The sequence below is a fragment of the Melanotaenia boesemani genome, chromosome 22 (genome assembly GCF_017639745.1).
Source record: "Melanotaenia boesemani isolate fMelBoe1 chromosome 22, fMelBoe1.pri, whole genome shotgun sequence".
NCBI classification, from domain to species: Eukaryota; Metazoa; Chordata; class Actinopteri; order Atheriniformes; family Melanotaeniidae; genus Melanotaenia; species Melanotaenia boesemani.
In genome coordinates, this window is record NC_055703.1 from 613,191 (window position 1) to 640,351 (window position 27,161).

Sequence of the window (27,161 nt, forward strand, 5' to 3'; positions counted from 1 at the left end):
CCGAAGACCGTCTCATAAACTCGCATGAAGTTAGTCTCTACTTCTGTAAGAAGGAATAATACATGATAATCTTTGTTTTTGGATACTCTATTATTTTTGAATCAACAAAAAAGAGGAGAACACATAAAATACAGAAGAAGACCATTAAAAACTACCAGAAAAATAAACTAATAAGCTTGGTTACGCGGTAATAATACAATGGCAGTCAGGTTGTGGGAATCCAATAGACTGTCAGTAAAAATGAAACATCGCCGTCCCTTTTTCGCAGTGCTGGAGCAATCATTAGGAGGTCTTTATGGAAAAGACATAGCTTCCTTTTAGTGTAACAATTAAGTTCAAAAGGTAAAACCTTGAACAAACCTGTACCACTGCAAAATGGAAGGAGGTTTGTATTTAATCCACAGATGTATAACCAAGGCAGAATGCAAAGTCAAGCTAAAAGCAATAGTTTACCCAATAGGTTGAGCTGTGTTTTAATTTATATTATATTTCATTATTTTTCCCAGAATCATAATCTGGATGAAAATATTAGAAAAGGGGACAGAAAATCTGGAGTAAAATGTAGTGACACTTTCATAAAGGAAAAAATAAATTATTATTATTATTATTATTATTAATAATAATAATGTTTAGGCCGTTATTTTGAAAGGGCAGGCAGGAAGTAGTTCTTCTTCGCTTATTTCGGACGCAGTGAGCTTCCAGTGATCAGAGTTTGGATCAGTGGAATAATTGTCTGGTTTTCAGTGTTCCTGCCGCCGCTGGATGACTTGCCGCTCACATCTCACATCTGGATGAAGAAAACCCACGAAGGGGAAGAAGAAGGTGGAAAAAGTGGAGTTACTGGTCAAAAACCTGGAGATAAACGGCTGCTGAAAGGAACAAAGGCAGAAACATGCAAGCAGAGATTTCATATCTCCGTGTGTAGGCGGAGGCAGAATCCGCGCCTGTCGTACTGTTGATGGATCCGACCGGTCCAGGGAGCAGGCTCAGATTGGAAAACGGGGCTGGTTTAAGGTGGGACATCTGGGTTGGATCTCAGGGGGAGGAAACGGCTCCTTTGGGGCGGTGGGGCTGCTGAATCTGGAGGACTGAACTTCAACACTTGAGCGGCTCCGTCGTGGAGAAGAAGCAGGTAAATCTCGTCGGGAACACGCTGAACTGGAGCAGAGAAATAAACCAGAAATTTTCCAATTATATCCGTAAAGAAGTGTAAATGGGATCTGATTTAAGCAGCAGCTGGTGCCGTTGTCCGCGTGGACGTGAACTCACCACGGACTCGACCATTTTGAGCGTGAATGTCCGTAAATAAACGCGTTTAAAGCTGCGGCCTGTCCAGCTGCTTAAATCAACGTCCATCCTTAAGTTTTTTCCGATCACTCCACCGCACTGAATGCTCACATCAGACACTGTTTACAGTCTGAAAACAGCAGCAATCTCTGTTTTTCTTTACGGACTGGAGTTTATTCTAAAAGCCTGGATGGAGACATTTAATGGAGTGTACACCACACCAGGACAAAGTGGAATTCAATCAGTAAGTTTTAAAAATGTTTAATGTCCAAATAGTTTTAGATTTCACACGTTTTGACCTTATTGACTGTGCTTGGGATCACCGGCCTTGGTACTTGATACAAACATAAGAAAATAATATAGAAACAAAGTAACTGCATGTAAATGTCCTCTGATGTGACCAGAATACATAAATCCTACATATTAACTCAGAGAAAACCGATGAAAAGACTCCAGGACCTGGACCTGGTCTTAGGAGGTTCTTTCTGGAAACTACCTTATAAAAATGCTTTTGAACATTTCTTCAGAAAACAGGAAAACATCTGGCTAGCTTTGACTTCCAGCTGCTGTTTGACACAAATGAAACTGGAACGGTGGGAATAAAGAAACTAGACCACATACTGGTCTACACCGACCCCCCAGTCACCCGCTGATGTTGGAACTATGCATCCATAAAGTTTAAGACCTTTTAGTGTTTTTCATCCTTATAGCATCAGGTGAATGCGCCTGAACATATCACGTAAGTCCAACCAGTCGTAGATAATTGCACATTATTTAATGTCATTGTTATGTTTTATAAACATTAAATGTAGTTTAACCCGGTTACGTTAACGCAGGGCGTTTCTAGTCGTTAAGGACTTCCTGGGATCAGCACGAGCATAAGTAACCAGATCTAGAAGCATCTAGACCTCCATCAAGCCATAGGGTCACTCACCTGAGAAAAACCCACCCTGTGCCCCCTATATTCTGAACCTTCTGGATCACCAGATCAAGAAGATCAAGACGATCCTGGTCAAACAAAGTCGGATTAAGACATCTACCCTGAAGCCTTTTTTTTTTTTTTTTGCCATTTATTCTGGACATTATCTGATGAGTCGGAAGCTGTAAAGGCTAAAATCATCCCTATCTCCCAATAGTAAAGAATCCTAACAACATTCCTGGATCCAGACCAAGCGGGAGCCAGTAAAATGTGAAGCCTATGTGGAAGTGCAGTTCCCCCCTCGTCCACTAGGGGCTCCAAAACACAGCAAATCCCCATAGACTCCCATGTTAAAAAAACAGCTTCACAGCAGTAATAAACATGTTAAAAGCCTGGTACAAAAATCCATTTTAGGATTAATAGTCAAGTTTACCTTCATGACAACTGTGAGGGGGGGTGAATTTTTCCTCACTCATTTGTTTGGATTAGGGATGGCCATCCGATTAAATTGTCTTAATTGAACATCATGAGAATTAACGATCGATTTTTGATTAATCATTAATATAGTAAAATTCAGTATTTATAGGGTATATTAAAATGCAGTGAAAATAGAAAACAACATTGCGATTCCTCATTGAGATCTTTATTACGAGATGAACAACTCTTGTGTTAAACAGGATCCATTTAATAGTTACACTTGAAAATATGTGTTCTTAAGCAACAGAGCCGACAGCCAGCAGCCAGTTCTCATAAACACAACTGACCCTCTTTTTGGCCAAAATAAAAATATATAAAAACAGTCACGTTAAACAATAAATAACAACAGAAATAAGAGTTCGGTCCGACAGGTTTTGCTAAAAGTAAAACAAAACTTTAAAAAAAGGCACAGTTGAGAAAGAGGGTGAGAGCGAGCTCAGCGTACCCAACAATGAAATAGGCTCATTCACAAAGTTTAATAGAAAAATAACCAGTAACTCACATATAACTTCAGCACCAGTCTACTGGTTTTTGTTGAGAAAGACGAGCATGTTAACATGCTCTGGGGTCAGACACCAACGCAACCTGGTGACCGTCCGTCCAGCCGCTCTGAGGGGACTGACGTCGCTGTGAGACACAGGGACCTCCGTGCTAACCTGGCAAGCCTGGGAAGCCTTATTTCATTCAGTTTCCACCAGTCTGTAGGGGTGCAATCCAGGGCTGGGGGAGCCAGAGACCTGGGACTGGCAGGCCGTGGCTCCAGTGTTGGTGCTCCCCTCGTCTGTGTGAGACAACCCAGGGTCCATGTGTCCACCAGGCTCTAGGACAGCTGCCCCACCGATCTCCATTTCTTTTCCCAGTTCAACCAGTTTCACATTAGCAGCCATTTTCTGTACTGGTGTAAGAAAGTTCAGGTGCTTGTGACGAGGGTCCAGCATTGAGGCGATCATGGGGCGGATAACACAAACTCATCAGACTGAACCTGTAAATGATGGCAGAAATCCATAAGAAAGATCTAAATAGGCAACACGATGCAGATAAGAGGCAAGTATGCGTGTAATCAGACCTCCAGCTGGCATTTTATTGTGGAAATGATTTAAATTAACATGAAAAGTTTAACTTGCATTCATTGGCGTGATGAGGGAGGACCGTACTTCAGCTCTGAACTCGATGAGTCAGGGCCCGTCTTCTTCACGGCGCAGGAGGTGGATAATGATGAGACGGGATAAAAGTTTGAGATGGAGACGTCTTTCTCAGCAGACATGACCGTGGTGGCACATTTAAGTGCTGACAGCACAGGCTGGGTCTCCTCCATCATCTGTACTCATCCTTCAACTCCACAATCCTGGCATCTTGAATTCTGGTCACAGATCGGTCCGACAGCAGCAACAGCCCACCGCTGCTCCACCAGCCGATCAAACATCTCACACACGGAGTTCCACCCAGTTTTGTACGAATGGATAAGCCGGGGCATCGGGAGGCCCATTTGCTCCTGTTTCCTTGGTAGTGCATTGGTTGCTGCAGTGCTGTGAATGAAGTGGCTAACAAGTTTACTAGCCGCTGATATTACCTGATGTAGATACAGTTCAAATCCCTCATTTATAGCCAGCTGGAGTGTGTGTGCAAAGCAGGCAACTGAAGTCCAGTTCACTCTGCTGGGGTTGTGGGCAGCGACAATGTTGGCTGCGTTGTCATGAACGCATGCAATAACTGGGTCTTCAAGTCCCCATTGCTCTACAGCTGCATTCATTTTCTCAGCGAGGTGATGAGCTGTGTGTCGGCCTGGCAGGCTTTCTGTGAGGAGGACCGCTGAGTTCATCCAGCCATCACTGATGTAGTGGCAGGTGATGGTGACGTAGCTCTCAGCTGTTAAAGCGGTCCAACAGTTGGTGGTTAGAGCAACTCTCAGCGGTGCTCAATTCCTCTAACAGCTTCTGCTTCCGTTCTTCGTAGTGCGTTTCTACCAGTCTGGTGATGGTAGGTCATGATGAAATGTGATTGCCGGTTCCAATAAGTTTATCGGTTGTTGAAAACCTTTGCCCTCAATAATACTTAAGGGTAGCATATCCATCTCAATGAACCTGCAGATCCCTTGGGTAATTTTCTCTGCCCGTTATGCATGGCAGCTCCTCCGTGCTAACACAGAGTTGATGCTAGGTTAAGACCAAGAGCAGGAGGCACCGCCACTAACCAGGGTTGGATGCACTTTGTTCAAATTGTACATCATTTGTATCGTGGACTAGAGCTCTAATCGGGCTTTAAAACTTAGACCCGACAAGGCCCGAGCCCGACAGATTTGACCCGAGCCCGAACCCGACATTTTGATTGACAGCATTTTAAAAGCCCGAACCCGTTTACAGCTGTAATGTGTGATTTTAGAGGTTCGTGGTGGTCAGCGGATGAAACACACAAAGTCAGAGTGCTAGAATAAGTGTGTCAGGTTTATTCCCCGCAGCTCATGACACTCATCATTACATCTCAATGGGTTCAGCCTTATAAGCATAGCATAGCTTGCCCTACCTTTGACACGGACTGGAGAGCCAACAATCCCGGTAGAGTGGCTTAGAAAACCCCGGCTGGGCGTTCGTACGTAACCCGCAGCAGACTCTACCGAGATGTGGGATTTCCCCGTCTTTATACTTATTTAGAAAAACACAACATCGCATGAGAGAGAGGATGGCCGGTCCTTTCCCACAGGCGAGGATGAGTCCTGAGATCCTGTCTTGTAAACATATTTACAAGACACCCTTTTCTCACCCTTCCAAAGATAGGCAGTCACACAGGCACCAAAACAAGCAGAATAATATAACAAAAAACAGTATACAGGTGGTCACTTGGGACAAAACAAGCAGTTATATAACACCAATAGTATACAGATGGTCATTTTAGGACACAAATTAGATATTCCCATATCATTCCACCTCTGGCCTAAAATGGCCTTAATTCATAAAACCTTCACCTTCCCAGATAACATCATCATCTTCAGTATGGCCAGGAGCATGTTGATACTCCTGGCAGATAGTATTAATGACACACGAAATCTAACAACTCCATTCGCGTGGCACATACATCATTGTGCACCCATCGATCTTGATTACTCCAGTGCATATAAGTGAACTGATCTACATCAGTATCTGTATCCACAGTTACATGATAACACATCGTTCCATAAGGTCCATCTTCTGCTAAAATATGTATGTGCATCATCTTAAGGCAGTGTGATATATGGTCCTAGACAATCGTTGTTTAATCCGGCGTATATAAAGGCATGTTAATACATTGCATAGCGTCAACACACATAAAATAGCCACAAGAATCAATAATGGTGGAGCTACATATGTTCTAGCGGTGACAGACATTCCTGAAAAAATGTCCCACCAGTGATGAGCACTGTCCATCTCCACCATCTTTGCTGCATGCAAAACCTGTTCCCGGTTAACTAGAGTTGTTGCTAAGGCACGGGTAACATTGTTACATTGTGCCAATTCCATAGGTGTAAACCCTTTAAACAACCTGAGAACGGTACAGTAGGCAACTGAGTATGGTTGTGAGTAGTAGCTACGCAAAGGGTGTTGGGGCCCACTTGCCATAGCATGTCGCTAGCTGGTTCTATATACCATTCACACAGTGCCGTGTCTCCTGTAAAGCATGGATTTCTATACCCTTTAGATAAGAGGCAGGCTTGGCCTCGATCAGTAGTTTCACAGTCCGTCAGGTCATGCGTGTGATTGGTTTGGGGACTAAACCATTCACCGTGAGTTCTCAAAAACATGTACTTATTATGTACGATCAATGGTAATACCTGAAACTTACAGATGGTGATTACTTGAGTAACATTCCACTGTATCCAACTTACTGTACACATGGTCATATTACATCGAGTCTGTTCAGGTTTTATTTGTAACCATAAAGCATCAGATATATCAAACAATCGTCTCCATTCATTTGGGTTAGGTGTAGTTATTACCCGTACAAACCTCTCCTCCTGTAGTCGGGAATATATCACCTGTAAACCACACACAGTTGCATCAATAGCTTTGGTTACATTTATTAAAACATCGGCAGTGTCATTAAACAATCTAGTTTGCCATTTCAACTGTTGTTGTAAAATGATTGCAGTCTCTTTTTGTGGTCCTATAGGGACCGGCATCCAGTTCCCCAGGCGATGAACGGCCTGGCTAGCTTTATTTCCAGTGTTGGACAACATTGTCCAAGTGGTTTCTCCTGTTCGAACCACAGCGTGTGCTTTTTCCTGGCAGGTCGTCACCAGTGGAGCTGTATGATTTTTAATTACTAGTTCCTTTGGCAATGCGTCCACTGGGTAAATAAAAGGGTTAGTCCGATTATCTATGGTTGTAGCATTTCTTAACTGATAAATTGGCAATGTAACAGGCCTCATTGTTGTTGCGTTCCTCCAGCCCATTCGAAACTGAACCACTTCCTCCATCGACTGGTGGGGGGTCATCGCAGTGACAGTGAGGGCAGCTAGCAGCATGCCCCAGCAGGCTGCACCACCAGGTCTCAGGCGGGCCCTAGCGAGGATCCTTCTGCGTCCCCTCCTTATTGGATCTTCCGATCAACCTCCTCCACTCCCACTCAGACATCCACCAGGCACACCAGGCTGAAAGAGACACATGACTTCAGAAGAATATAGCACACAGCATTAGTCTTTTAAATCCAAATCCCCCTTGACCTCTAGTAGTAAACACCTGTGGTGTTGTTATTTCTTGCACCATTGTCATATTACATGGTTTTATTACCAGCTGAGCTATTTTGTCACCTTTAGTGACCACAAACGGTTCAGCAGCTATATTTACTTGTCAGGTCCAAAACCTGCTGAGCTGTGGCTCGCAGTGGAATTTAGCATCATTTTGTTTTTTCCACATTTTAACACTTTCGCACCATGACCATTTGAGTGAGTGGTGTCACTCCTTCTGCAAGGGGTCTGTTATTAATTTGTTTAACCACCTCTGGTAAATTGCGCTTCCAATTATCTAAACTATTATCACCTGAGGCTTTCCTCAGTGAGGATTTTAATAATCCATTTAGTCTTTCAATTAACTCATAACTCATCTACCTCTGCCAGAGCCACGATCACACAACTGGACTAAGTCAACCACTTACTGCAACCTATAACTGTCGCTCTGATACTATATATCATATAATTATACAATATTTGTATCCTTTGCACATCATTCAACATTCTGTATCATCTTTGCACATCCTTTATTTACATAGTCATCATCTTGCCACTGCACTTTATCTGCCAATCCACTCTGGATTTCTATCTTTATTTTATTTCTATTTTTATTCCACTTTACTTATATTGTATATTTTACTTCTATTTTTTATTCCTAGTTTATGCCACTTATGACACTGGACTACTGTAACAACGCAATTTCCCTTCGGGGATAAATAAAGTTGTCTGTCTGTCTGTCTGTCTGTCTAACCCTGCTGCTTGTGGGTGATATGGAATGTGATAAATCCATTCTACATGGTTTTCCCATCTCCTTACCATGTGACCTGTGAAATGTGATCCATTATCAGTTTGAATTTGCACAGGCATGCCATAATATTGTTCAATCATGTCTAAACATTTTAACGTTGCCTTTTGATTACTAAATTTACAGGGGTGAACTATCAATACTCCAGAATAAGTATCTACAGCAGTACATGCATATTTACAGTTCTGTGAGACTGGCAATGGTCCAGTAAAATCCATCTGCCAGATTTTCTAATTCTCTCATCATCCCTTGTACAGCAGAAGCAGGTCTGTCTACAGCATTTAACATTAATGTCAACACCAGGGGTCTGTAATGTGGAGGACTGGTTTTTATCAGCTGATCCCGTACTGATTTGGGCACATTCATATCAGCCCATGCATCAGCCGTTCCCAGAAACACTCCTTCCCTCATCATTAACTGAGCCATATCCTCAGTCTGGCGACGACGGGTCACTGGTTTTGCCTGATACCAGTCTAACCCTTCAGCCTCATCCCAGACATCCTCATCCCATTTCATGGGATCCCAACTAGCATCCTCCCGTACCCGTGCAGCCACGGTACGGACTTTGGCAGGGTCAGGACGGCGTGGCGGTCTCCTCCGCATTTGCCGCTGAGTCTGAGCCAAACCCACCAAAGCTTTGTTCAAACAGTGATTCAGTGCTTCTTTCTCTGCCTGTATTTTCATTACTTCTTGCCTGGCTAAAGACAGCTGTGTTTCCAACTGTTCTTTTTTCTCAGTTAACTTTTTACATTTCTCCTGCGATACACGCCATGCTGATGCACAAAACCACGCTCGCCTCTGAACCCCCCCCCAACGGGGATTTCAGAGGAACAACAATTTCTTTTAGCGCAGGCAATGCAGCCGCTAGAGAGCCGTCATTTACAGCCTCCCCCCACGGCTCGGGACGACCACCGCCGTCCCGCAGACAGAGCGCAACTTCGCTCCATTCGCCAGTCCAACCTGGCACATCAGATTGCTCCACGGCGGGAGACTTCTTATTCTGTTTCTTAAACATTTCTGCAGCCACCAAATAATATCAATTACAATTTATTAATTTATTAATCCTGTTCTTGACGCCAATAATGTAATGTGTGATTTTAGAGGTTCGTGGTGGTCGGCAGATGAAACACACAAAGTCAGAGTGCTAGAATAAGTGTGTCAGGTTTATTCCCCGCAGCTCATGACACTCATCATTACATCTCAATGGGTTCAGCCTTATAAGCATAGCATAGCATAGCTTGCCCTACCTTTGACACGGACTGGAGAGCCAACAATCCCGGTAGAGTGGCTTAGAAAACCCCGGCTGGGCGTTCGTACGTAACCCGCAGCAGACTCTACCGAGATGTGGGATTTCCCTGTCTTTATACTTATTTAGAAAAACACAACATCGCATGAGAGAGAGGATGGCCGGTCCTTTCCCACAGGCGAGGATGAGTCCTGAGATCCTGTCTTGTAAACATATTTACAAGACACCCTTTTCTCACCCTTCCAAAGATAGGCAGTTACACAGGCACCAAAACAAGCAGAATAATATAACAAAAACAGTATACAGGTGGTCACTTGGGACAAAACAAGCAGTTATATAACACCAATAGTATACAGATGGTCATTTTAGGACACAAATTAGATATTCCCATATCAACAGCCCGACATTTTTCAAATGTGCACTGCATGCACTCACACAGCTTTTTTGCCTTTTGTCAATAATGAGTCATTCATACATTTAAACATAATTTATTCGTGACTAACATAAAGTTGGAACAAAAAAAACAAAAGTCCTCCTTTAACATCGTTATATCAACCAGGCAACTGAAAACTGAACTTGCCCCCATTTACTATATTAAAAGGCCTAATGTCTTTACAGCAAAAGCTGACACACTTCTTTGTCACCATTTGTTTCACCTTTGCAGGGATGGGTTTTGATGCTGTAACAAACAATGTGATTTTATGTTGATCCTGGGCACTGCCAGGTGTTGAACAGCTTCGATCAATGTGCCTTTTTGGCGATGAATTCCCTGTCATTTTGCTGTTGTATTTTAACAGAATGTCGCATCTTTTGCATTTCACATACCCACTGGCTCATTACTGTCGTTAAACACATGGTCAAAACTTTTCCACACCTCAGACTTTGCTTTCGCTGCAGGTGGAATCAAAACATAATTGCCAGAGGCTAAATTCCGTTTCACCTCCTCAGCATCCATTTCCGCATCTCCCTCACGCTAATCGAAACTCATCACCTGACCACTCATTTACCGCGCAAGCCCGAGTCCGACCTGAGCCCATTTAAAATGAGAGAAATTAAGCCCGAACCCGACACAACCCGTCGGGTCCCGTTGGGTCCCATCGGGTTCGGGCAAAGATCTTGAGCTCTATCGTGGACAAATTGTACTTAAACACAGCTTTGTAGTGTCATTTTTTAAATTAAAGTGGTTCCACGCCACATTTCGTCGTGACCTCTTCATGATTAGACGACTTTTGAAATACATGGAAACTCGCGGATAACTGAGTAGGCGTGTGGAGTTTTTTTTAAACACTGCCCTCGTGTGGTAAAGTGTTGAATTACTGCCACATAGCAAAATTCATTGCATTCTTTCAACGCTCGCACCACGCAACTTGCATTAGTTTTATTGATTTAAGAAAATGTCATTGACGAAAATCTTAATGATCAATTAATCGATCATCGATTAATTGGGCCCATCCCTAGTTTGGATGTTATTTAATCTTGAAATTCAGCATAATTAAGGGCGTGTCCTTTTGATTGACAGGTATCCAATATCCGCAGCAAGAAGGAAGAGTGTAGCACAACCATGGTTTTTAGCCGGCTACCAGCTTGCCTTAGGTTTAGCCCACCTACCTCCGTTAGCTGGTTAGCTACCGTTAGCTCGGTTAGCTTTTAGCTACAGGCAGTTCGGAGTTTGATGGGTGTCAATTATCCACCCCCACCTTCACAGTCTCCCTCTCAGCTCCACCTCTTTGCCCATTTTTGGATTTTCCGGGAAAGACGACACATGTGATGCTACCAAGATGGTGACAGTGGGAACTGTCTAATGAGCTTCAATTCAGCTCTTCATAGTAGGGCTGCAACGATTAGTCGACTTTGTTGGCAATAGTCAACAATAAAAATAGTCAACAATGAATTTACCTGTCAACTGTTGTCGGCAAAAAAAAAAAAAAAACCTACTAAGTGAGACATCGTCTTCTTCTCTTATCTCTGCTGAGAGTTGCACATGTATATAAATAAAACAGTGGCAGAGGACGTCAAAAGTCTGAAATAACTTCACATTAAACTTACAAAATAAATTAAGTACAAGTGAAATTTGTAAAGCGGACCTTGCGTACCATGAAGTATGTCTGCAATGCTCGAACATTTAAAGAGGAGGCACCTCATGTAAGATTTCAAAGCTGAAAGTGTAATAAGAGCCATTTAATAATTATGCAATACATAATCCGATTGGTCGACTAGTCATTTTAATAGTCTGTGACTAATCGAACCACCAGAATAGTCATTAGTTGCAGCCCTACTTCAGAAGCCTACGGGTGACGACACGGAGGCTCTGTCCATCTTTTATATAGTCTATGATCCAGACGTTGATCCAGATTACTCCCAAAATGTCTTGTTCTCTATTTCTTTATTCAAAGGTCAACATCCATCCATAACTTTTTCAGTTATGTTGCTAACAGACAGACACTGAAAACTTAACATTCGTCTTGGCGAAGAAAAAGAATTCTCTAAATAATATAAAAGATGTCACAGTAGACTATGAGACTATAGTAGACACAGTAGAGCCCCCAGATAATCATTTATTACCAGTTGCATGTTAAAACAGTGATGTTACATGTAATGTACATTGTTGAGTGGACAGGTGAAAAGCTGCATCTCTGATGGGATGGGGCTGCATTAGTGCCTATGGCGTGGGCAGCTTCCACATCTGTGAAGCTCCATCACTGCTGAAAAGTACATGGAGGTTTTAGAGCAACATCTGCTCCATCCAGACAACGTCTCTTTCAGGGAAGACCTTGCAGATTTCTTTTTTTTTTTTTTTTTTTTAACTTGTCCTGTCCAGCATCATAGCAGCAAAATGATAATCTGGTTGCTGTATCGTGCTGAACAAATTTGCTCTGCCAAGGGGAGGCCTATGGGTAAGGCTCCTCTTGATAATGTGATTAATTAATTTATTTATTTATTTATTTACTTTGAATCACGGAATCTATGTAATTTTGCTGGACCTGACCGGAGGGGACAGAAAAAGATGGAAAATAGCAAAAAAAAAGAGCAAAAGGGAAAGAAGAAAGGAGACAAAAAGATCACAGACAGAAGGAAAACGACCCTACAATCCACACCATCACCAGACAACAAACTGTTACACCTGTACATGAACACACCAGAAAATTTCCTACAACTTTTACAAAAGCAGAAACACAGAAACACACACACAGAAAAAAAAAAACAAAAAAAAAAAACAACAAAAAAAAAAACAGGGCTGCCAGTCATTAAGAGTTTTTAAGTAATAACCAAATCAAATCAAAAAGACATAACAGCAACCAGATACTAACTCACAGGAAAAATACAATTTTTTTTTTTTTCTCCTCTTTTTCCTTTTTTAATAATTATCGCTTAATATTAAAAACCCACTAGACAACTCAGTGACTGTGTCAGCATGCAGAGCATGAGAAACAAGGAGTGATCAGTGATGAAGAGTGGTGAGTGAGATCATGCAAATGCGACCTCGCCTCCACGGAGGCCAGAGGCAGACCAGGGCCTGGGCCGGGCCCTCAGCAGCAGACCCAGAGCACCAACCCATGCCACCCCACCACAAAGACAACTCCAGCCCCACCCGAAGGGCAGCAGAGGAGAGCCCCAGCAAGAGCCCCCCACGGTCCCGGGGCACAGGCCCCAGTGGGCCAAGATCAGCAGCCGCCGGCCCCGCCAGGGACCGGCCCACCCAGGGCAGCCCAAGCGAAGGGCCCAGGACCCCGGGAGCCCAGAGGCGGCCGCCCCACCCCCCAAAGGCAGAGGGCCCGCAACATGCCCAGGAGGACCAGGCCCCCCCAGACAGCCACCCGGCGTAGGCCAGCACACACCCCGATGTTCCAGCCGCACACCCCGGGAACCAGGGTGCTATCGGCCCCCTCCCCCCCACTCCCCATCTACTTCAACCTGCACCCCATATAACCCCACACTCACACCCTCCCCCGTGCCGCACCCACAATCGCTCACCACCACACAATCACGCCACACACAACCCTCCCACCATGCCCCGTGGGGGATACCCCAGGCGGACCAGCGGACAACGGGCCCCAACCCCCATAGAGCCAGCAGCCCACCAGCGCAGCCATCCCGGGACCCGGCCCCGGGGCAACCCCCCCCCCCCCCCCCCCCCCCGCCCGCCCCCAGCCACACACAGGAGGAGCAGGGGCGTAAGAGGTCCCCAATACCCTCTCCCTCCCCGCTCCTGACTGTTTATGTAGTGTGTGTTGTGTGCAATTAAAATTGCAGTGACTGCAATGAGCCGCGAGCCGGGCCACCTAAGTGGCCCCGCCCGCCATGCACCACATGCCATGCCCCCCAGGTGTTGTTTGTGTGTTGTGTTTCTTGTGTTTTGGTGTCTTGGTGCAATTAAAACTGAGAGGCGAGCAGCCACGGGGTGCATCCAAGGAGACCACTGAATAGTCTCCTCCGTTCCACCCCTCATGGCCCCACGCCTCCCAACTCCCTACGTGTGTGTGTGTGTGAGACAGAGAGAGCGGGAAGTAAGAGGGGTCCGGGGATATACGTCCAGAGGGAAGCAAACTTCCCTCTGGATGATGAGCCTTTAGTGGCATTAGGGACCCCTGCTCCCCAGGAGGCCCCCCAGGGCAAGACAGGCCAGGAGAGGCCGCCCCCCACGACAGGGCCATTCAGGGACCGCAGCCAGTGAGCCGCCACCCACCCCAGAAAGTTCCCACCCTCCCACACCCCTAACGGGGAATGAGAGGATGGGGACAGCGGCAGACCCACGGCCCACCACCCCCAGACCCGCCCAAGCCCCCCCCCACAAGTGCACTTAACCCCGCCCAAACCACACAGAAACACATGCACACACCTATTTCCTTGCACACTCCCACTCATCATAACTCACATATGCCCTCTCAGCCCCACCCAAAAAATATAAACACTCGCACAGCATCCAACCCTCCCACTCTCACTCCCCAGACACAACCCCACTCATCCTAACACATGCATACGCACGCACACAAACATACCCCCCCATTCACACAAACATCCAAAGTATAGACACACACACAACATACAAGCATCCCTGTCTCACACCCCAGCACCTCCCCCTATAATCCCCCGAATCCCACTCAGCCCTCCTTCAAACCCCTACACCCCCCCCTGCCCCCGGGCCATACCCTGGGTCCCAGGGTGTCAACCAGACACCAGGGCATGCACCAACCCACACCATGGCAGCACATCCGGGCAGGCCCAGACCCCAGGCACATACGGAGCCCACAACCCCGGAGGGAGGAGGACCACCCCCAGGCACCAGAGCCCAGAACCCCCGCCCAGCCCGCCCCAGAATAGCCCGGCCACCCGGCTCAGGACCGACGCCCACCAACCCAGGCACCACCAGTGGCCCCACCCCCCGCCACGAGGCGACTCCAACCGCTGGCCCCCACAGCCCCCAACGGGGCCAGACTCAGAGCCACCCCCACCGCAGAGCAGCCCGGTCCCGCATCACGGGCAACCACAAAGAACCCGCAACCGCCAGTCACTCCTGGCCCTTTCTCAAACCCCCATAGCAACGAGGTCACAGTCCTCCACCTACACTAAGTGATGGAACTAAGCACAGGGGACCAGAAGGAATGAGATTCAGCCGAATAGTTCTTTAAGGAGGCAGACATTGTCTCATTACTGATGTGGTCAACTAAGAGATTCCTAAACTGCTGAATACACAGATTATTTTTGTTTTTCCAGTTCACAAGGATAGTTTTCTTTGCGATGATATCATGTGTGCAGAGTTAATTGCCATATTAATGTCACCCAAGTCACCTAGTAGACATAGTGCGGGGATTGTAGGAATATTACATTTAAACCATGTTGACATGTCCACACATACCTGAAGCCAGAACCTGCGGACAGGTGTGCAGGACCACAAGGCATGGAGATAGTTGTCAGGTGTGTTTTCATTGCAGTGTGTGCAGATGTTTGATTGTGACAGACCCATCCTGAACATCCTTTGTCCTGTATAATGAGTTCTATGCAGAATTTTGAATTGTATTAGTTGCATATTTGAATTTTTAGTCATTTTAAAGGTGTTTAAACATATTTGTGACCATTTATCTTTATTAAAGTTACTGGATAAGTCACCCTCCCATTTTGAAGTTGGAAGACAGATTGAGTCTTCTAGTTTAGATAATAGTCTATATGTTTTTGATAATAGCTTTGGGGCATTGAAATTCATGAATTCTGCCACCCTAATAGGTAGCTGTAAGTTTAATTGATTAATGGTATATTTTTTACATATAATAGATTTAAGCTGGTGATATTCTAAAAATGTTTTGCTACTGATTCCATATTGTGAAGTGAGAATATTAAATGATAAGAAGTTTCCATTTTCTATTATATGTTCTAACTGTTTTATTCCTTTATTTTTCCATTGAGTAAAATTGATAAGCTTTTTGTTTTGCAGGATGTCAGGGTTGTTCCAGAGGGGTGTAAACTTACATGGAAAAAGTGAGGATTTGGTTATTTTTAGAAAATCCCACCAAGCCACTAAAGAGGAACTGATATTGATGCTTTTAAAACACTTATGTGTTTTGATGGTTGAGCTGATGAATGGCAGGTCAGAGACAAACAGATCCTCACACAATGCTTGCTCTACATCTAACCATGATTCATCCAGACTGCTAGGTTTAAGCCATTTGGAGATATACTGCAGCTTGTTAGCTAAGAAAAAGTGATTAAAGTTGGGTAGCTCCAATCCGCCTCTATCTTTAGTTTGTTGTAAAGTTTTTAGACTGATACGTGATGGCTTATTTTTCCATAAAAATTTAGATATATGTGAGTCCAGTGACTTAAACCAGCTGGAGGATGGTTTAGTGGGTATCATTGAAAACAGGTAGTTTACTTTAGATAGAACCATCATTTTAACTGTGGCAACCCTCCCCATGAGTGATATGGGTAAGCGCCTCCACCGTGAGAGATCATCCTCTATTGCTTTAAGTAGCTGGACATAATTTAGCTTTGTTAGTTCTGATAACCTGGGGGAAATGTTTATGCCTAGATATCTAATGTTTCCAGACTGTATTGTAGTATTGGGTGTGTTTTGTAGGTCACAGTTGATGGGCATAATAATAGTCTTAGACCAGTTAATAGAGTATTCAGATATTGATGAGAATGTGTTAATAAGTGTGATTGTCTGGGGGAGAGACGTCGGTAAGTTCTGGAGAAAGAGTAATACGTCATCAGCATAAAGACTTATCTTGTGTTCTATATTTTTGGCATGGATTCCTTTAATCTCTTTATTTTGTCTTATGGCAGCAGCTAGGGGTTCAATAAAAATAGCAAAGAGTGATGGAGAAAGCGGGCAGCCCTGTCTGGTGCCTCTCTGCAAACAGAAGCTTGGAGAGGTTTGATCATTGGTCTTCACACATGCATTTGGGTTGTTATATAATATTTTTATCCAATCTATGTAAGATGACCCAAACCCAAATTTGTTTAACGTTGCAAATAAAAATTTCCAGTTTACTCGGTCAAATGCTTTTTCTGCGTCTAAAGAAATTACTGTGGATTCCAGATTATGTAGAGTAGAATAATCTATGATGTTAATTAATCTACACATGTTAGTAGAGGAATGTCTACCTTTAATAAAGCCTGTTTGGTCAGGATGTATTATTAGAGGGGTTATTTTTTCTATTCTTCTGGCCAAAGCTTTGCTAATTATTTTGAGATCTACATTTATTAATGAAATTGGACGGTAACTGGATGGAAGTGTCGGGTCTTTACCTGGTTTTATTAGTAGAGTAATATTGGCTAGGTTCATATTTGAAGGTATTTTTTGTTTTTCCTTTATTTCTAATATCATATTGTAGAAAGTGGGTGCCAGCATTGTCCAGAATACTTTGTAGAATTCTGCTGGGTAACCATCTGGACCTGGAGCTTTATTGTTGGGCATATGCTGGAGAGCTTCATGGAGTTCGCCGACTGAAAGGGGGGAATCCAAGACCATTTTATTTTCATGTTTTAATTGTGGAAGATTAATGTTACTAAGAAATTTATCAATATTGTCATCTGTTGTAGTTAGTTGTGATGTATATAATGTTTTATAGAATTCTTTGAAAGTGTTATTTATCTTGTCAGGGTCGTGGCTGATGTTTCCTTCTGGATCTCTGACAGAGGAGATGGTTGTTTTCTCCTTATTTGTTTTTAACTGATTAGCCAGGAACCTTCCGGATTTGTTGCCATGCTCAAAATTCTCCAAGCGAAGTTTTTGCACCAAGAATTGCGTCTTTTTATCTATTATTTCATTAAGTTCAAGTTTAGCTTTCCTTATAGCATTTAGTGTGTGTTCTTCTGGGGAGACATGGTAAGCGTCCTCTAAGGATTTAATTCTAAGTTCTAACTCTGAAATTCTCAAAGTTTCCTTCTTTTTCTTATGAGAAGAAAAGAAAGAAGAACACACGCTGAAGTTTCTGGCAAGTCGTTATTTTCTAGATATAAGGACCATTCTCTTTTGAAGTAGCTGATAAACTCAGGATCTTTAAGTAATGATGTATTAAATCTCCAGTTTCTAGTTGCTGGTTTATTGTTCTTACTTCTCAGAGTAAATGATACTGGTGCGTGATCACTAATGCTAATAGGATGGATTCTGATTTCTGACATGTCATTCATCAGCGAGCTGCTAGTTAAGAAATAATCTAATCTAGAATAGGAATGGTGGACTGAAGAGAAGAAGGTGTATTCTCTTAGTGTGGGATGGTGAGAGCGCCAAGCATCACAGAGACCAAAATCCTTCATGTACTGTTGTACAGTTTCTGAGGATTTCCAGACTCAATGAGCTCCTGTGGTACTTTTTTTCTCCAATATAATGTTAAAATCACCTCCTATAATTAGTGTGTTATCTGAGTGACCATAGAGGCGAAGAGGGAGTGAAAGAAGGAGGATCATCTACATTTGGACCAGATATATTTGTAATACATAACTTAACATTTTTAATAGATAATGTAACTATTATAAATCTGCCTTCTGGATCTATGATTGTATTATCTATGTCAAAATTTAACCTTCTATTAATAAGAGTTGCTACTCCTCTGCCTAGAATTATAACAAGCTGAATACACGTGTGGAAACTGGGTTGTTGAGAGAAGATCTATTGTTGAGTTTGATAAATGAGTCTCTTGGAGTAATATTATATCTGCTTTCATTTCTTGCAAACGATTAAAAATGTTTAACCTCTTTTCCCCTGTGCCAGCTCCACGCACATTCCAAGTGACAAATGTGAGTTCGTTCATGAACCAACCACAGAAATGAGGGCTATATGCATATTACTGAAGCGTGTGTGCGTGCATCCCACTGCTTCTCTGCGTGCATGTGTATCTGCCAGCTGGTTGTGACAGGGATGTATGTGCGCTTGTGATGTTCTGTGTGTGTTCCTGTGAATCATGAAAAGTGCTGATGTGTATATAATATAATGACAAGTGTTACCGTTAACCGTTAAAGGGTCAGAGAGAAGAAGTGTAAAGAGTGAAAAGAGCGACAGTGCCAAAGAAAAAAAGTAATTTAAAAAACTCATCTGTGCTGAGAACAGTGTAGTGGAGACGGGCAGTGGATTTACTGTTAACTAAATTATCTTTTATGGCAGTTTTAAGGATATAACATGATCTAGTGAGAAAACAGGAAAATTAAAGCACATACCAAGTCAGTAGAGCCACGGAGTGATGTCCGGGTCGCGGTACAGCTGTCTATTAATTAATAATTTATCCACCGCGATGACAGCGCGAGCACCTTCAGCGATAAATTTCCTCCTGATGGGAAACAGGACTCTCCGTCGGTCCAGAATCTCTCTGGGATATTGGTCGTTTACTCCGAAGTTGGTTCCCTTCAGTTCGCGGCCCTGGTTCTTCACTTGCTCTTTCTGTTTGAAGCCGACGAACTTCGCTACAATAGGTCTTGGTCTGCTGGACCCGGGTTTCCTCCCGCCGAGCCGATGGACTCTGTGAAAGGAGATGTTTTTCACCGTTTCCTCCGGGAGCTTCAGGTGGGTTTTGATGAAGTTTTTCACCGTGGTTTCGGGGTCCTCCTCCGTCTGCTCTGGAATCCCTGCAAATACCAGGTTCTCTCTCATGCTCTGCGCCTGTAGATCGATCACCGTTTCCTTCATCTTCTTATTTTCCTCCGAGAGACGGGTCAAGCCCTCGGTGAGGGATTTTACCGACTCTCTGAGACCAGCATTTTCTACAGCCAGAGTTTCCACCTGCTTCTGGCTGAATTCTAGTGATTCACGTAGCGCCTGGAACTCTTTGTGAAGAATTTCTACCAGACTCAAACGCGCATCAAAACTACTGAGTTTCTTATCTATAGAGATCAGAACATCTGTTGAGTCGTTCCCCGGTGGTGAAATAGCTCCAGGTGAATCCTCATTTCGCTGTCTCTTGGACTTAGATGCGGTGGAGGGGGTGGACGTGTTGTTTGGTTTCCCCATGACGATTCTATCGTAACAACGATCTATAAAATCTGTCAGGCTGGCCAAATCCTCCTCACTGTGCTCCAGAGTTAACCTTTTAAAGACACTATTTTCCTACTTTAAAGAATATTTTGATTAGGCTGGCACAAAATACAATTGAATGAAATTATAAATGTTTGGGCGCGCCTAGTTTGAATCTGCCGTCTCCCCGGAACTACGTCACCTACAGCATTAGCGTCACTTACCTGCCACCAGCGTCACCTACCTGTTGCAGATTTCAGCAAGACGATGCTGAACCACATCCTGCATCCATCACAGCAGCATGGCTTCACAGGAGAAGAGTCCGGCTGCTGAACTGGCCTGCCTGCAGTCCAGACCTTTCACCATCTGGCTGCTAAGTACCTGCCTAATTCCCTCAGGAAGTAGACTTTTCCACGGACAGCTTCTGCACTTCGGCTCAGCATTAGGCTATGTCCACACGGCACTGAAGCTGGTTCAGGTGTGAAACCGATGGTGAAGACTAGGAGAAAGGCTTCAACATACAAGCTATACAACCTAGATCTCTCCAAGATCTGCAGCTACAGACTGACACACCGGTGGGACTGAAACCAAAGTTTACTCATTAGCTTGTCTAGAGGTGGCCAGTAATCAATGTCTGTTTCACTTTCATCCAGAATCCTATTGAGTAGTAAGAACTTCTTGGACGTGATTATTTTCTAATATCTAAACTAGCTCCCATAATTCTCATCATAGTCTCCAGGAATAGTTCCAGGATCCTTAAAGGACTTTCTAAAACTCTTCCTTGAATGTTTCCGCCTTTTGTTCTGATCCTCCAGGTTCCCTCCATCAGACCCGTGGAGGTCTGGGTTCTGGGGAGGAGCCATCAGATCCGTGGAGGTCCGGGTTCCTGGGAGGATCTGTCCCTCTATCAGACCCGTGAAGGTCTGGGTTCTGGGGAGGATCCGTCCCTCTATCAGACCTGTCAACAGCCGGGTTCTGGGGAGAATCTGTTCATCCGTCAGACCCATGGTAGTCCGGGTTCTGTCGAGGATCCGTCCCTCCGACAGACCAGTCAGAGTCCAGGATCTGGGGAGGATCCGTCTGTCCATCAGACCGATGGAGGTCTGGGTTCTAGGCAGGATCTGTCCCTCTATCAGACCTGTTTCCGGTGATCTTCAGTCCAGTTCTTGGGTCATGTGACCTACCTCAGCCTTTTCTCCCTGCTTCCCTTCCTTAAAAATGGCTTCTTGACAGCCTCGTTTCCATGGAGACCATTTCTGATGAGGCTTCGGCCAACAGTAGATGTTTCAGCTGAAGGTCCATGTGCATCTCTTAGGTCCTGGTTCGGGTCTTGACTGGATTTCAGATCCTGCTCAGGTAGTTTTTCTTTGTGTTGGATCTTCTTTGTCCTGCAGACTCATTTATTTTCCATCTCTCAGATTCTTTCTTCTGAACCAGATGTTGGACTGCTCATCAGCTCCCGGTGTCCCGCCCTTCATGCGGGGGTGGTGGTCTGCTCTGATTGGTGGGTCACCGGCTGCGTATCTCAGCAGCTGTTAGCCCGTTGGTTCACCATGGTGCTTCCGCCTGTGAAGTTTAAACCCATGTTGGCATGAGAAAGCTCGGTGTGGAACGCTCATGGACTTCCTGTTGCATAAGCTGTACTAATGACTCCAGCAGTGTTTATATAAGCGATAAGGTTTTTATGGCCGCCTGCTACTGGCCGCCATCCAGACACGACGCCACCGGGTCATCGACGTCTCGGGAAGATTTTTGACGAGGACCATCTATGTCTACTAAAGCTGGAATGAGTCCACATGGCTGATTTCTCCCAAGAATTTTTTTCTTTAAATCTGATTGTTTTAAAAGAAAAACATGTAAAGCTGTTTCTGTCTAGACAGCAGCATGAAGAGGATTCATTCATATATATCAAATTTAAAGTTTTTGTTCTTCTCATAATAAAAATATATTTTAATGGAAAATAAATCCATAAAATGTATAATTAAAATTAAATTGTTTTATTCTATTTTATTTAAATATATCACATTTTTATTTCTTCTCATAATATAATATAATAATAGAAAGTTAATGTATTAAATACATAAAATTACAATATATTTGTTTCTAGTTAATTAAAATGTGTAAAATGTATATTTTGTTATAATTTCCGATACTAAAAACATGTAATGATATAATGGAAAAATTGATAAAATGTATATATAAAATTATACATGTATTTTATTAATATGTAAAGAAAATTTTCATTGCACTTTTCACAATATATAATATGATCTAATAAAGGAAAATAAATATATAAAAGATCTACAATTCAAACTTTTTTCAAGTTTATTAACATTTAAAATGTATATTTTATTAGAATTAGTTTTTACCGGATTAAATCTTTAAACTCGACTTGTTGGAAAATAGTTTAAAGACGTCTGTATTTTCTTGGGGCAGTGGTAGCCTTGTGGTCACAGAGGTGGGCAACCAGGGTAAACCACTGTGGGGATTAATAAAGTAGAATAAATTAAAATTGTTGCTGTGAAACTTCCAGGTTCAGGTCTCCTCCCCAGAACCCGGACCTCATGAAAACTGAACCATCTAATCAGATAGCGAGTCACAGATGGTGAACAGACCCGATGCAGCCTGTGATCCACCTGGATGGAAGAGTCTGGAAGCTTTATGTCACGTTTGGATCATGCGACTATTTTCTCTCATCACAACCGATCAGCTGTTTCCACCTGTCGGGTTTATGGAATTATTTATTTTCTCTTTTTTTAAGTCAGGGCCTGACAGGATGTTTATTTCATTAACCCTCTGGACTCTAATGAGGGTTTAACTTGTGTCACAGTACTCAAACTAGGGATGCACCAATACCCGAGTACTGAAGACCGAGTACAAGTACTTGCATTTGAGTATTTGCTGATATGTGTACTAATAAATCCCGTCATATTTTAGGAGTGTGGACCAGAATGCCCAATGGGACGGCTGGTTAATGGTTAATGGTGCGATCAGGTCGTCCTGCAGCATCCTCTACGTGTGACACTGAAAACGGGGATAAAGGGGTTTTTGGGTGGGTTCGGTTCTGCATCGGCATCTTGTCCAGGATGTCTGAGCATCTCTGCTCCACCTGAGTCTTCCTCCTTTATCTGTTCAAGCCAAACGCCTGCCTTCATTCTTCTGCTTCTCTTCATTCTTTCATGTTGTCAGCAACATGACTGATTTTGATGATCTTTTCAGGAATAAAGGAACAAGTGATTGGATTTTGGGGATGATCCGGATAACCGTCTGGATCCAGGACTTTTTTTCAAGGATTACTGCTTTAACTCTCAGGCTGCACGGTGGTGTGGTGGTTAGCACGGCAGCCTCACAACTCGCTGGTTCGAGCCTCGGCTGGACAGGGCCAGGTTCAGACAACATCCTTTCTGCGTGGCGTTCCCATGTATGCGTGTTCTCACTGGATACTCCGGCTTTCTCCTAAAGACATGCACGTTAGGTTAACTGGTTTCTAGCTTCTCCCTAAGAGTGGGCGTGGGTGGTGGCTTGCATCTCTGTCGGTCCTGTGATGGACTGGCCACCTGTCCAGGTGTACCTGCCTCTCACCTGCTAACAGATGGGAAAGGCTCCAGCTTCCCCACAACCCTGAATTTGACTATGCAGTTAAAAAAAACAAAAAAAAAAACAATGAGCTTCTAACTCATCAGATAATGCCCAGAATCATCCCCAAAAAGTCCAGATCTGGTGATCCAGACGGGGCAACGTATAGGGGGTACTTTACGGGTTTTTCTCAGGCTTGGCGAAGGTCTCTGAGTGCTTCTGCTTTCATTGTACAGCCCTTTGGGGAGCTAGGCAAGTGTTGTAAACGTGCTATGTAAATAAACTTAAACTTATTCATTATATCCTGAAAAAATCTTCATGCAGCAAAACTGGGACGAAGGTTTGGTTGAAATGTAAAAGAAAAGAAAGTCCCTACATCATAAAGACAGAAATGTAATTAATCTAACTAGTAATAATATAAATAGTATTACCACCAGATTTTTTCCGTTGTCTCCGTTATCGGATTTTTTCCGTTGTCTCCGTTATCGGATTTTTTCCGGGGTTTCTGTTGTTGTATGTTTACATTGGGTCAAATTAAAAATAACTGTAAATTAGGTGAGATTTTGCTAAAAAGAGCGATACCAAATGAGGCGGGTTAGGGTGTTTTTAAAGGTGAAATATGATTAAAGCATTAAATTAAAAGTCATAAATGCCCATTTATATACCCTACTCCGCAGAGGGTTAATATATATTAAATATATTTTAGATTTTATTATATTTCATAATAAATTGTCATTTTGCTATTACCTATTTTATTTTTATTTTGTCTACAGAGTTTATTCATTTGACACATTTATAAATTTCCACGTGCATTCCAGCTTCCAGATCACAATAGATCAATAAAACCAGCAAACATTTAATTCCAGGTATCTGGAAGTGAAAAATCCAGCATTTTACATGATGATCAGAGGAACGTTTTCGCATGTGGAAGTTATTTTAAATGTACATACGCATACAGCAATGCTGACACCTGAACTCACCTCCTCATACAAAGTGAAGTCACATCGATGAAGTCATGTAGCTGCTGGAGTGTCTCCAAGTTCCCTGAGAGGTCCATGTGCCCCCAGCTGACAAACGGTGGATTAGAAGAACCTAAGCTGTTCCAGGATGTGAGATCTGTTTGGTTTTTCTTCATATTCGTGTTTGTTGTTGTTCTAGGACCTCCTCTCCATGAGGATGCTGCTGTGGTCCACTGAAGTGACGACATTTCCGGGCCTGTGTTCAGGGTGACCTGTCCAGAGACGATGAATGCCCCCCCGGGGAAGGAATGCTTCACTCCGTTAATGTTTCCCTTCCAGAAGCCGGACACCTTAACGCCAGTCGCTGCTGCAGCGTCACAGCGCTGAACCTTCCCAGCAGGCTCCTGATGGAGGACATGTCCATGCCAAACATCTCCCTGGGCTCCCAGTCTTCAGCACAGCCGCTCACCCTGACGGCGCCCGTCCCAGAGATCCTCCAAGGCGTGGGTTTGCCTCTGCAGATCTTCTTTGGCGTGGTGATGGTGGCCATCATGCTGGTGGCGCTGGCGGGGAACGTGGTGGTGTGTCTGATGGTGTACCAGAGGTCGGCCATGCGCTCGGCCATCAACATCCTGCTGGCGAGCCTGGCGTTCGCAGACATGATGCTGGCCGTCCTCAATATGCCTTTTGCTCTGGTTACCATGGTGACCACCAGCTGGATCTTTGGAGATGCTTTCTGCCGGGTTTCAGCCATGTTCTTCTGGTTCTTTGTGATGGAGGGTGTCGCCGTGCTGCTCATAATCAGCATCGATCGCTTTCTCATCATCGTCCAGAAACAAGACAAGCTCAGCCCACAGCGAGCCAAGATGCTCATCGTGGTCACCTGGGGGCTCTCCTTCATCATCTCCTTCCCGCTGGCTGTGGGCTCCCCTCTGCTGCAGACCCCCCCCAGGGCCCCTCAGTGTGTGTTTGGTTACAGCACCGAGCCCGGTTACCACGCCTACGTCCTGATCCTGATGCTGGTCTTCTTCTTCATCCCGTTCATGGTGATGCTGTACACTTTCATGGGGATCCTGAACACCATCCGCCACAACGCCATCCGCATCCACAGCCACCCGGACAGCATGTGTCTGAGCCAGGCCAGCAAACTGGGCCTGCTCAGCCTCCAGAGGCCCTTCCAGATGAACATAGACATGAGCTTCAAGACCCGTGCCTTCACCACCATCCTCATCCTCTTCTCTGTGTTTACAGTGTGCTGGGCGCCCTTCACGGCCTACAGCCTGGTGACGACCTTCAGCAACGGCTTCTACCACAAAAACAGCTTCTTTCAGATCAGCACGTGGCTCCTATGGTTGTGCTACCTCAAGTCAGCCCTCAATCCTCTCATTTACTACTGGAGGATCAAGAAGTTTCGTGACGCCTGCCTCGATCTGATGCCCAAATACTTCAAGTTTCTTCCTCAGCTGCCAGGCAACACGAAGAGGCGCATACAGCCGAGCGCGGTGTATGTGTGTGGAGAGCATCGCTCTGTGGTTTGAAGGGAAAAACCCACCGTAACCAACACTTCTTTACGCCATGTACCCTGCAGCAGTGGCCATTTTTACTCTCCTGTTTTATATTTCTCTTAGTAGGCGCTCAGACTGAAGGTAGCCCTGCATTAGGCAGGCCGAGGCCTGAGCTGGGGAGGGTTACAGCTGCAGGGAACCAGTCATACATGATGATTACCTGCCGTTGTTTCAGCTCCAGTACCAAAACCAGACTTTACTTGAGGATTTTAACGTTCAATACAACCACAACTCCGAAAAATTTGGGACGCTGTTTAAAATGTGATTAAAAATAAAATGCAATGATTTATGAGTCCAATCAGGTCATCTTTTATTCCCAGTGGAAGATCAACTACATGTCAGATGATGAAACTGAGACGTTTCACCATGTGATGGAAAATATGAGCTGATAGTGAATCTGATGCAGCAACACATCTGGAAAAAGTAGTTCCAGGGTGATGTTTAGCACGGTGTAAAAAGTAGTTCCAGGGTGATGTTCAGCACGGTGTAAAAAGTAGTTCCAGGGTGGTGTTCAGCACGGTGTAAAAAGTAGTTCCAGGGTGATGTTCAGCATGGTGTAAAAAGTAGTTCCAGGGTGATGTTCGGCATGGTGTAAAAAGTAGTTCCAGGGTGATGTTCTTCATGATGTAAAAAGTAGTTCCAGGGTGATGTTCAGCATGGTGTAAAAAGTAGTTCCAGGGTGATGTTCAGCACGGTGTAAAAAGTAGTTCCAGGGTGATGTTCAGCACGGTGTAAAAAGTAGTTCCAAGGTGATGTTCAGCACAGTGTAAAAAGTAGTTCCAAGGTGATGTTCAGCACGGTGTAAAAAGTAGTTCCAGGGTGATGTTCAGCACGGTGTAAAAAGTAGTTCCAAGGTGATGTTCAGCACGGTGTAAAAAGTAGTTCCAGGGTGATGTTCAGCACGGTGTAAAAAGTAGTTCCAGGGTGATGTTCAGCACGGTGTAAAAAGTAGTTCCAGGGTGATGTTCAGCACGGTGTAAAAAGTAGTTCCAAGGTGATGTTCAGCACGGTGTAAAAAGTAGTTCCAGGGTGATGTTCAGCATGGTGTAAAAAGTAGTTCCAGGGTGGTGTTCGGCATGGTGTAAAAAGTAGTTCCAGGGTGATGTTCTTCATGGTGTAAAAAGTAGTTCCAGGGTGTTGTTCAGCATGGTGTAAAAAGTAGTTCCAGGGTGATGTTCAGCACGGTG

General features: G+C 44.2%; 1 protein-coding gene across 3 annotated transcripts; it reads left to right on the top strand.

Moving 5' to 3' along the window:
* Positions 1-689: 689 nt before the first annotated feature.
* On the top strand, positions 690-26,323 carry gpr63 (G protein-coupled receptor 63). 3 transcript variants are annotated; one of them, XM_041976461.1, is made up of 2 exons: positions 690-1,531; positions 24,609-26,323. In XM_041976461.1, the coding sequence occupies exon 2, from the start codon at positions 24,718-24,720 to the stop codon at positions 25,945-25,947; it is 1,230 nt and encodes a 409-aa protein (XP_041832395.1). In that variant the 5' UTR covers positions 690-1,531; positions 24,609-24,717; the 3' UTR covers positions 25,948-26,323. The 3 variants fall into 3 exon arrangements, with proteins under 3 accessions (XP_041832395.1, XP_041832396.1, XP_041832397.1); XM_041976462.1 differs by having other exon boundaries at positions 690-1,132; XM_041976463.1 differs by lacking the exon at positions 690-1,531 and adding an exon at positions 8,443-8,453.
* Positions 26,324-27,161: the final 838 nt, after the last annotated feature.

Coding starts and splice junctions, on each gene's coding strand:
- gpr63 (XM_041976461.1), top strand. CDS start 24,718: ATGCTTCACTCCGTTAATGTTTCCCTTCCAGAAGCCGGACACCTTAAC.